The sequence below is a fragment of the Adiantum capillus-veneris genome, chromosome 13 (genome assembly GCF_014529385.1).
Source record: "Adiantum capillus-veneris isolate H3 chromosome 13, ASM1452938v2, whole genome shotgun sequence".
Taxonomy (NCBI): Eukaryota; Viridiplantae; Streptophyta; class Polypodiopsida; order Polypodiales; family Pteridaceae; genus Adiantum; species Adiantum capillus-veneris.
The window spans coordinates 9,179,261-9,190,867 of record NC_140943.1 but is presented as its reverse complement, the minus strand read 5'-3'; the positions used below and the strand labels follow the sequence as shown (position 1 = coordinate 9,190,867).

Sequence of the window (11,607 nt, the reverse complement as noted above, 5' to 3'; positions counted from 1 at the left end):
AGGGAGAGCATGCTGAGGACATCAGGGGAAAGACAATCTCAGAGACGAATCACAGATTTCTTTACACCAGCCAGGGGAGAGCCAGAGGAGTAGTCATCACAGCCCACCCACACTAGAGGTACGCTACTCGATCGGGCCACTGAGCTAGGCAGATCTAGACGCCCACGACCTCGGGGGGTCTCCCACCACCGACGAAGGCTGCAACAGAAGATACAGATCACCCTGGCTCGACATGCAAGACGCCCAACCAGAGTACTAACCATGGAGGAGGTTGATGAGATTCGACAACGACCAATGAGAGATTTCATTTGAACCCACAAAACACACACACCCCCCCCCCTTATCTCGTCTCAATCCCGAATCAGCCTCAGATTCATTTCCTTTTTTTCCTTAAGGTTTTTTAGTGTTAGTGTTTATTCTTTGTAATTTCCGTACTCAGACATGATATCAAATTCACCAACTGTAACTTTTTTGACTCATAGGTCATTTTGGCCTTTCGAAGACGTTAATATAACTTTTCATTTCATTGCATTTCTCTCTCTTTGTGTGTGTGTGTGTGTGTGTGTGTGTGTGTGCAGGGCCATCTGCAGAAATTGAAATGCAGCAGCCATGGCAATAAAAATAAACAATAAGGCTTCCAAAAATTAAAGATTTTGAAAGCAAGCTCGGAGGCAAACGTGCAAAAAGAGTTCGACCGAAGACACACACACACACGCACCCACAAGCGACAGTTGGGTGCCCTCATTGAATGTGCCTCCAGATCAAAAAATTTGTTGATTAACCCTTTGAAAAGGCACTTAATGAATTCAAGAACTTGTTTGATTGCAGGCATGCACGCACGCATACATGTAGACACATTGTTCCAATAAGCAAGTAGATATATCACCTAACAATGCATGATGCACAAAGACTTACCTTAACAAAGGAATGAGTGAATAAGAATCTTCAATGCCGAAGGCAGGTTGCAAAAGTGCCACACCAACCAGAGCTAGTTGAAAGACTGTGTTTATCTGCACCTTGTACATGTCTCAGTCAAATAACCACAATGAAAAAGATTTGCAGAAAAAGTGCAGGAGAGAAAAAAAACAAGACCTTGCTTATGTAGAGTGGCTCGATTTTTTGAGCACCTCCTTTTGTGGCATTGTAAAGGTCCCGAAGGCTGGTCACCTACAAAATCAGCATGGCAAAGCGAAGAATTACTGATACAGGCCCATAAGAAAGACCCTGCATATAAAAGCACACCTGCTCCATACCTCATGGAAATTAAGTAGTGAGTAAAATATCAGGACAGACCTTACCTGTGATTTCAGGTTTTGTGCACTGAGCACAATACTACCACCAATAAGAGCTGCATCCCTTGCAATCACTAAAGCAACTAGGGCCACTGCAACAGTACACAAAAATCATTAGCTTTGCAGTGATAGTCACTGTTGGTATTCGGTAACATTACGACTTCATACTTACAAGATAAATAGCCAGCTTGTGCCATTGAAAATGCAACGCAGCCAATCAAAACCTGAAGGTTCAAGGTTTAATAATACCTCTGAATCAAACAATCTGACATCTAGAAAACTCAACTGACATACAACCTTGTCGGCCAGAGGATCCAGATAAGTTCCAAAGACAGAATTAATGCCTTGTCTTCGGGCAATGTAACCGTCAAACTGATCAAAATCAACCGAAACATTTGTGAGAAGACAAATATTCTACAAAGGAGATTGTTTCCTTTCAATGGTGTGGTAATTGTATATTGGGCCTTGGCTTTTACAAAATGAACACTGATGGTAGGTTGTCTACACAAGAAAGGAAAAGGAAAAATTAAACATTGCCATTAACAGGCCCAAATGACCTATGAGACAGAAATGCGTAGTCCAGAGTCCATATACACAGAACCACATATCTGAACCACTGATCAAAATTGTGACCCTGTAACTAGAATACAATGTAGCCATACTTGGTAAAGGGCCCATGTATATTGCCTTGGTAACTTATTTGTACGTAATCAGTGTGGCTAATTCTATTGTTTGTCACATTAACACTCAAATTATGGTACACTTAAAGACTCTTACTATTATCAACCAACCTTAAGCATAGTGGAGCATGGACAACAGCAGGTTTTAACTATAAAACACGATTAGGAATCGACACACCCAAGAGGACTTGGGTTACATGCGACCACAACAAGCAAAAAACAATTATGTGGTTCTTGTGGTTCTTTCCTTGAGTGATACAGAACACTGCCAAAGCTCTGATACCAATGTAAGGTGCAGCGGAAGTGAATGTTGAACTTTGCTCAAGACAAGTGCTCCGAACTATGCTCAAGGTTCCTTTTACTTACGGAAGGGAGAGCCTTCCGTTCCTTTAGTGAGAGAGTGCAATGACACAAACAAAGTGGACAAACACTGTGAATGAAGGTGCTGAGACTGAGAGATAGAGAGAGAAGAGAATACGACACCAGAATGTTGTCAAACCCTCCTCCGAAGGCCCCACTCTCTATAATGAGAGCGTCTACTTATGATTGCACAAATCTCTACAATGCTTGGACTTGCCGACGATGTTGACGACGATGAGGACGACAACGAGACGGGCTAAAATCTAAGAATGCTAATGGCTGAAATCTGCAAATCTTTATCTGCTGAATTCTGACTCTATGTCGGTGACGATGTCGATGGCAACGGTACGACGATGACACGCTGAAAACACAGATGCTGAAATCTGCGTTTTCCGGGCTGAATCTGCAAACTTCGCGAGATCTGACCATGCGGCGAGGATCTGCTACGGGAAGGTGAGATCTGCGAGGTTTGGGGGTCCTGCTGCGGGATCTGACTACTGAAAACTGAAAATGCTTATGAGTGTCTTGTCGCGAAGAATCTGCAAAACGCTGGGAGGTTCTACAAATCCAAAAACGTTAGGCTGATTTGGAGTTTTGCTGTGGAAAACTGCTAACACTAGGGAGTCTGTTGTGTCTTGCTGTGGATCTGTTGTGCCTTGTTGTGGATCTGCTGATCTGCAAAGCAAAAACACCCGGGGCTGATCTTGTCCAAAAACGCTAGGCCTTGCCAGAGCAAAAACGCTAGGTTTACTGATGGAGTGAATCTTGCTGAGAAGCTGCCTATTGAGCAAAGGTGCTCCTGCTGCCTCTTCTCCAGAAAGTGCTAGCGCTAGGTTTCTATTTATACAACTTAGCAAAATTGCCCTACCCAGTTCCCAACAAAAGTCGCTTAAAAATAATAAGTGAAAATTGGCTAAAATAGGGAAAATAGGTCTATGCACTGTAAAAATGCTCCTGATGGGTTCTGATGGAAATCTGATGATCATGTTGTGTGCAACTAGAGGATATGCATCTACTCTAAATGTCTGGACATGCAGGGTCTGCGAACACTCACAAAAGTGCCAGATCACTTCCTATTCTAGACTGACTTGACTGAACTGAACCCTGGTCATGTTGTAGCTTGTCCATGGACACGTAGGGTTGAATGTGTCACGTGACACTACTTCATGGCAAGGGTTCAGTCAGTCTAAACTAGGAAGTGTTCTGGCACTTTTGTGAGTCTGTTCGCACACCGTGCATGTCCACACACTTAAGTAGATGCATATCCTCTGGTTGCACACAACATGATCATCAGATTTCCATCAGAACCCATCAGGAGCATTTTTACAGTGCATAGACCTATTTTCCCTATTTTAGCCAATTTTCACTTATTATTTTTAAGTGACTTTTGTTGAGAAACTAGTGGGTAGAGCAATTTAACTCAGCATGTATATAAGAAACCCTAGCGCTAGCACTTTTAGGCAGAAGAGGCAGCAGCAACACATTGTTCAACAGGCACCTTCTCAGCAAGACCCCCCCCCCCCCCCCCGGTAATCAACCTTGCCTTTTCAGCCACAGACCAAAGATCAGTAAGCGTTTTTCAACAGTTGCAGATCAGCCAGCGTTTTGCAACTTGCAAATCTACCTGGCGTTAGCAGACCACAGCAGGACACCTAGCGTTTTTGCATCAGACAGCATACCAACCTAGCGTTTTTGCATTTGCCAGTTACCATCAGCGTTTGCAGATTTCCGACGACAGCAAGACACAGCAGAAGCCTAGCGTTTTTGCAGCAGACCCCTGATCAGCCCTTAGCGTTTTTGGATCAGCACAGCCCCCTAGCGTTTTGCAGATTCTCCGCGACAAGACAACAAGAAGCATCAGCGTTTTCAGTTTTTAGCATCAAGACACCGCATAGAAGTCCCAAACCTCGCAGATCTCACCTTCCCGCGGCAGATACTCGCCGCACAGTCAGATCAGGGAGCGTTTGCATTTTCAGCCTGAAAAACGCAGATTTCAACATCTGCGTTTTCAGCGCGTCGTCGTCGCATCGTCGCCATTGCCATCGTTATCGACATCTAGTCAAAATTCAGCAGATAAAGATTTGCAGATTTCAGCCATTAGCGTTTTCAAATTTCAGCCCGTCTCGTTGTCGTCGACATCGTCGGCAAGTCCAAGCATTGTAGAGATTTGTGCAATCAATAGTAGACCACTCTTGCCATAGAGAGTGGGGCCTTTGGAGGAGGGTTTGACAACATTCAGGTGTCGTATTCTTCTCTCTCTATCTCTCAGTCTCAGCACCTTCATTCACAGTGTTTACCACTTTGTTTGTGATCATTTGCACTCTCTCACTAAAGGAACGGAAGGCTCTCCCTTTCGTAAGTAAAAGGAACCCTTGAGCACAGTTTGAAGCACTCGTCTTGAGCAAAGTTCAACTTTCAATTCCGCTGCACCTTACAAACCACAACATCACGCATCTCCTGCAAAGTGAAAGGAGCTAGTACGCTACAACACATTCCCTCCGTAACCATTGGCTATACATGAGGCCAAACCTCCTCTCTAGCATGCAAAACATCATCAATCAACTGATGTACACTAAACAAATGCTCAAAATAATCGAAAGCTATGTCAAGGGCCTCATCAAGATTTGCGTGCAACCAATCTGCTGAATCACGCAAGGAGGGCCCTAATAGAAGTCTCCTCGGGACGCTCTCAAAAATGTGCAAAGAAATCCTTATTCATCCTATCCACCTTGGATATCCATGTCAATACCCGAAGCATGAAGAGTGAATTCAGACTTCTCACTTTGAATATGACTAAGAGTCTCTCTAGTGTCAAACTCGCGCTCACCCAGAAACTCATCTCCTAGAAACTCCTCAACCAACCGATCTAGTAACTCCATAGTTACACGGAACGGGAACGGGGAACAGGAACGGGGGGCTCCGGGACGTTTGCGGAACGGGGGGGTCCTCGGGGTGGCGGAACGGGAACGGAGGCCGGAACGGTAGCCTTGAGGGAAAGGGAGAGGGAGAGGGAAAGAGAGCCTTGAGGGAGAGAGTGAGGTAGAGAGCTTGAGAGAGAGAGGGTTTAAATCCCTTCTTTACATAGGAGAGGATGGAAATAACACCCCCCCAAAAGTTCAAAAAAACTGCCCCAAACTGCCATTTTTCAAAACCTTGGTGTTCCGGATTTGCCGTTCCGCGTTCCGGATGCCGTTCCGGCGCCCGTTCCGGTTATGCCTGGGAAGGGAACGGCGTTCCGGTCCCGTTCCCGTTTCGAGGAGGCACCGGGCTTAGGAACGTGTTCCGGGAACGGGAGGGCCCCGTTCCGCCCGTTCCCTGTTACTATGAGTAACTCTCATTCTCTACGAAAACAAAGCTCGTCGCCTCTCTGCAGTTGTCTGTCAACAAGCTTGAGAAGAGGTAGTGATGCCTTTTATTAATAGACATCTTGAGGGCAATAACCCAAGATCAAAATACAAAACTCCTGAGAAGAAATATCCCAAAGACATATACAATGAAACAAACGAGGCTACAACTTGTTTTTCAACCTCTCACATCTTCTAACATAAACAACTTTTTATATACAAGAGGTGGAAAACACTCCTCGCACTATGTCATCAACACAACTAGAGGAATATTATCTCTATCACAACTATCTAAAGGAAGGGTGATGGGTAGCATGCCACCAAGCTCCATCAAGGGGAAGGAGGGGGTACAACATCCGAGGAAGGTCCTTGAGGACATGGGATCCCATGTGTAGAATCCCTGTGCCTCTAAACCATGGTAGTTGGAAGCACCTAGGACTGCCTCTGTCTCTTGCATAGATGAGACATCAAAGTTTTGCAAGTTCTTCATATGATTTAAGGTGCCCAATTTGTCATCGTCATTCACAAATGTTCTTCTCAATCAAGAAACTACAAGTGTTGATCTGCATAAATCTTATGCAATTCACACAAATCAAAGCCATTGAAGAGTTGATTCAAGTTTCATTGTGTGTATAAGTTGCAGGCACGGGATTAGGATGAAGCCCAGATTGAGGGAGCAAGATTCAGTGCACTTGAAGAAAAGTGCTTCCAGAGTCTATGTTAATTGTAGTTACGACTGCAACTTTTGGACATATTTGTCAATGAGAGAGAATATGCTCTAAGCTTACCCAATCGCTTGCTCCAGCAATAATGAGACCAACTACTGCTGGCTGTAGTAGACCCTCCATGATAAGCCTGCCAACACAGAAAATAAGTGAGAATCGATAGCAATAAGATTATATAAGGCACTATGAAACAACTTGTCAGCAAACAGTTTTTTAGACACTACAAACAGACAATTCAAGGCGACACACCAAAGGTAACTGTGCGGAAGCCAATGTGGAATCACGCATAGCTAGGGAAAGATTTTTGAGGAGCTATCAGCAAAAGAGCACTTCCTCTCATCTCAATAAGAGCAAATTTCTTTCTCAAACACATGTAGTCCGTTCACCAAATTGATTCATAAGGACATAGTAACTGGGGGGACACAGCATATGTTATGATTGCTATTTATTGTGGGTAGCACCATGTACATAGGTTGAAAGGAACTGGCAATGCACAAAGACTAAAAGTTTTACAAAGAAACACACGATTGAACACTGAGGAGGGAATCGTGAATTGTGGAGACCACCAAGGTGAAAACACACCATACTACAGATGGCTAGGACGATATATCACTATGGTTCTGAGGGCAGGGCGTATGCTGGTGGTAGGGCTTCACTCTTGAACTATTGACAAGTGGAAGAGGCTGACTTGCAAGAGTCTCCAAATGAATAGCACCGTGGGGCCAAATGTCCTCGACCACAAATGGCCCTTGCCAAGGAGGCACCAGTTCTTTGGTTTTTCTCATGTACCTGGCCTCGAGCACTAGGGAATTGAGTGACCCATGGGTTTGCCGAGATGCTAATCATGCCAACCCTTCCAACGAAGCTCTGATTTTAGAGCTTGGGCTGACAGCAACCTGGTCTCCTCAAGAATATTAAGCGAAAGAGGTGAAACTTCGGCAAGCAGTCCTCAATTCGAACTGTTCCTACGCGGTAAGAACCTGCATTGTACTCAAAGGGGGCAATGGCCTCCATGCCAAAGGCAAGGGTAGTCGCTTTGAAAGACATGTGATAGCCCATGTGATATCTAGAATAGCTTGTGCCCACATGGTAGGGTGGAGATGGCAAGCTTTTCTAAGCAGAGCAATAAGAACTTTATTCATGCTTTCTGCCTGTCCATGTGCCCAAAGGTATGAGGAGCACAATTTGCAATGAAATATTTTGTACTTAAAAAACAGCATGGACAGCAGTTCATTCACAAAGTGACTCCCCTGGTCACTAATGATCTCAAGAGGACAGCCAGACCTGCAAACGATGTTCTCATAGAGAATCTCGCTACAGTGGCAGCAGTACAGTTTGTTTAGGCCAAGACCTTAGCCCATTTGGTGGCATAAACGATGGCCACTAGAACATATCTCCTACCGGCTGGTTGAGCTAGTCGGTATGTTTGTCAAGCACAAGAAATACTGGTTGTTGGCATTCCTTGTAATCTCAAAATTGGTACAGATAACAAATCAGTTAAATTCAACCAACTCAGCTAGCTAGTACAACTCAATGTGTAGTAGAGAAACATTAATACCAGGCCAATAAAGGGCCTGACAAGAGGCGTCCAAAGGAGATGGCATTGGGCCAATTGACAACTTCCCGGCTGCTCCAAGGACTCCGGTGCTTTGACGAGGAATTATTCTTCTCAGTGGGAGTGCACGAGTCTCCTCTTTTTGAAGGCTCTGAGACATGAGTCTGTGTGTCGGTCTTCACATCACTGACGTAGAGGAGTGATGGGATGTTAATTTGTGGGCAATAAACAGATTGGGACGTAGAGGGTGACCCGGAGACAGGACTTCTGTATGAGGAAGGGGTAGAGGCAGGAGCTAGGTCAAGGACTTGGGCAAGCCCACGAGGGGTACTACTGAGGGAGGAATGAGTTGTGCCGAGAGTGAAGGGGCGCGGGTTCGCTGGCAAGTCATAACACCCAACATTCCTTTCCAACCAGGAGGAGAAGAAACTATGCTGCGAAGTGGATGCCGATGGCGATAAATGATAAGTGCTGCAGAGAAAAGACGGCCTTCCCCGTCTTGCTGCCGCTGCCTCCCAGACAAGTTTCGAGAGTCTTCTCCTTCCGGCAGCCATCGTACTCCAACTTCAAAGTAATGTTGCCAAGGGAGGGAAATAAGGCCTAAAATTGACACGCATAGTAGAAATTGCCAAGCACCCTTTCGTATGCTTTGTGTAATGCGATCAACTTACATAATTTGCCATTTATAATATAAATTTAAAGATATAAACATGAAAAATGACACGCAATTTCGAGATTCTAGCATGTCAAATGACAAGAGGTTTTTTCGAAGCGCCTGTTTTGACGGTCCTTGACAGGAAAAACAGGTGTCAATTTTAGGCCTTAAAGGGAAATGATTATAAAGTTTGAATGAAATTCTCGGTACTTCCAAGTTCTAACCTAGCAGTCAGCCTTCATGTTTAATGTAGAGACTTTTCTTTCACAAAAGGTTAACCTTGGTCCTTGAAGCCCGCCCTCAAAAGTCCACAACACTAAATCACACGGGGTCTTAAATGCAATTGAGTGGTGGGATCGATAGCGGTGAATTACGAGAATCTCAAGGCAGATGGACGAATGAAAAAAAAAAAGGCAAGGGTCAACGCCCATGACTTGCCCAATGTCAAGCAGACGCCCTAATCACGTGGACACACAACTTTTGATGTCATCCATACCAAAACAAACCATTATATAGTAAACACAAACAAGCAAAAGTAAAGTCGCGCAACGCCAATTTTGAATAGCTCGCCCTAATTGCCTACCACCCATCGATCCCACCGCTTGATCTTCATTGAAGACCCCATGGGATATAGTGTTGAGGCTCACAACTATATGGTATATGCATTCAATGAAGCCCTTGAATGGGATGAAGGGAGGTGAATTGGGGCGGTAAAGCAGGGGTGATCCACATGCAACTGGAATGGGGATTTCCATTAGTTTATAAAAACATAAACATGGGCAAAATGCAGGGGCTCATAGGACCTGTGTCGCCCTGGCAGGCAAACGAGTGGGATTTTCGATTATGGTACACATGGAGAAGGGCTCCACATAGGATATTTCAAGTGGGGGTCGTCTGGGTGGGGTGGCAGACGAGCATTAACAACGGCGCACAAAAGGGATTGAAGGGAAAAAACAGCATGAGAGTAGGAGGATGTCGGGCATGGCATGCAACAAGAATGTCAAGCCCACGTCAACGAGCAGCACGTTTGGGTGCTCAGTCGATGTGATCAAAGGGTTCATAATCGTGGAAGGGAAAGAGGCGGGTCCAAGAGAAAGTCGAGGGCCAAGAAACTTGGGCAGCAAACAAGGCCAGAGATGCACTTCAATGAGGGACAAGGGTGCAATGGGATTTGAATGCAAATCCAAATCTTCAAGATGGATTGCCCAAGTGGCCCGCGTCCTCCATCTCAAGTTCTTAGGGGTGATCAATTGCCAACCCTATTTGAGAGTTTAACTACAAAGGCTAGTAAACCTGAACAACGAGTAGGGCCAAGGATGCACTTTAATGAGGGGGCAAGGGTGCAATGGAATTTGAATGAGTGGCCAAATCTTCAAGATGGAATGCCCAAGTGAATAGTTCCTCCATCTCAAAGGGATGATCGGTTATGGGAGATGGACTACACCCCTAATGCCTTGGACTCGGATCAGAGGAGACGATGATGGAATTGAAGGCCAAGAGATGGAAGGTTGGTTTGCATGTGTTGAACATACACAAATTTATGCTTTCGCATTTACCTGATAGATACTTTGCCTTTGATAGGGCCACATACAACCTCATGGTTGCATGCATCCACAATAGGCTAGCAATGACTATAGATGTTCTCAAAACTGAGGACAAGAGAGGTAGATTTGACTTGAAGAAATGGGCAAAATCAAAGTATCCCTTCACCTTGTAATAGAAGTGGACATCTCCATATATCTTGCATTTAGCAATGCTAGGCAACTTGCATGTGTGGAAGATTGGGAGAGCATCATTCAAGTGCACATCTTTATTTGTTGCAACCATTGCATCTACATGGTGCACCCACATTAGGAAGCATGGAATCTCACTTGTATATGTGCGAAGGAATGGTTGGACATGTGTGGTTGTGCAATCGTTTAGGATGCAGATGAGGTTCACAAGAATAAAGGATGCCCTCTTTCTGTGACATCATAGTGCCCGGTGTTGTGATGCTTTGCGTTTATTAGGAGAAAAGCACAATATAGATAAGATTCTTTTAGGTTTTTGGGCGAAAGCATGTCGAGTTTTCAAAATGGTGTTCTGAAGTACCATTGATGATAGATAGAGTATGACAAATGCAGTAAACTTCATGGTTTGAGAACTTTATTGCCCCAGATGGTGACATTTGAAGTATGTTGACTACACGATCATGACCAAAGAGGCATGGAAGTGGGTGACAAGTATTCTCAATATCATGCACTTCAAGGAGTAGAAGAGGTTAAGTGTGGTGCACATTGGAGATCGTGTTTAGTACTTGAGGAGCTAATGTCTAGGATGCTAACACTTTTTCTTTCACTTGGAGAACATTGATTGCAGTATATGTACAACATAGTCAAAGCGTAAAGGTTTTTGAAGGGCAATCTCGTCGGATGGCAAGTATTTCTAATGCAGTTAACTAAGCTTGTGCTTCAAGATTGAGCTTAACAATCTTTGGCCGATATATAAGTTGAAAGTGCCGCCGAAGTCCATGGACGGTGTAACTTGGAGCACATTGAATACATGCTCAGTACTAGCTTGGATAAGGTTTTTGCCAAATTTAGTGGGAGTTTGGGCTTAGTGTGAATGGCCGCTTGGGAAAAGCAAGGTTATTAATAAGAACCTAGACATCGAATAAAAAGGGGCCAGTCTAAGAAAGCAGAGCGTCAACTGCAGCAAACAGCGTGCGACCAAAAAATAGCGAGCAGCAGGAGGAGGCCGCGGTCGGCAGGAGTTACAGCAGGAGTCACCATAGGCAGGAGTGGCAACAGGAGCTAAAGAGAGCTCTTGGAGCACGTGGAGACGAGCCTGAAGGGGAGTCTGTAGAGGTGTGTTAGAGCGTGAGGTGAAGATCAGGAACCGTGGACGAGTTGCTGAGGGCCGAGAACAAGGGCGTGAACTGCAGCAGCAGACAGCGCGAGTAGGGAATAGCAGGGAGTGCGTTGTCACAGAAGCGAGGAGATTGTGCCTTCGAGGGT

General features: G+C 44.9%; 1 protein-coding gene across 2 annotated transcripts; it reads right to left on the bottom strand.

Annotated features, from left to right (window-relative positions):
- Positions 1 to 761: 761 nt before the first annotated feature.
- CLS (cardiolipin synthase) lies at positions 762 to 8,545 on the bottom strand. Of its 2 annotated transcripts, XM_086526389.1 has the most exons (7): positions 7,960 to 8,545; positions 6,465 to 6,531; positions 1,590 to 1,664; positions 1,465 to 1,516; positions 1,299 to 1,384; positions 1,093 to 1,167; positions 762 to 1,010 (listed from the first exon to the last, which is right to left on the bottom strand). In XM_086526389.1, the coding sequence occupies exons 1-7, from the start codon at positions 8,508 to 8,510 to the stop codon at positions 912 to 914; spliced, it is 1,005 nt and encodes a 334-aa protein (XP_086382515.1). In that variant the 5' UTR covers positions 8,511 to 8,545; the 3' UTR covers positions 762 to 911. The 2 variants fall into 2 exon arrangements, with proteins under 2 accessions (XP_086382515.1, XP_086382516.1); XM_086526390.1 differs by lacking the exon at positions 1,590 to 1,664.
- Between the last annotated feature and the right edge of the window lie 3,062 nt (positions 8,546 to 11,607).

Bases quoted from the DNA above. Each gene is read 5' to 3' on its own strand.
- CLS (XM_086526389.1), bottom strand. From the start codon at position 8,510: ATGGCTGCCGGAAGGAGAAGACTCTCGAAACTTGTCTGGGAGGCAGCG. The intron at 1,517-1,589 runs GTTGTATGTCAG...TTGAACCTTCAG, and splicing joins TGGATCCTCTGGCCGACAAG to GTTTTGATTGGCTGCGTTGC. The intron at 1,168-1,298 runs GTAAGGTCTGTC...CTGATTTTGTAG, and splicing joins CACAAAACCTGAAATCACAG to GTGACCAGCCTTCGGGACCT.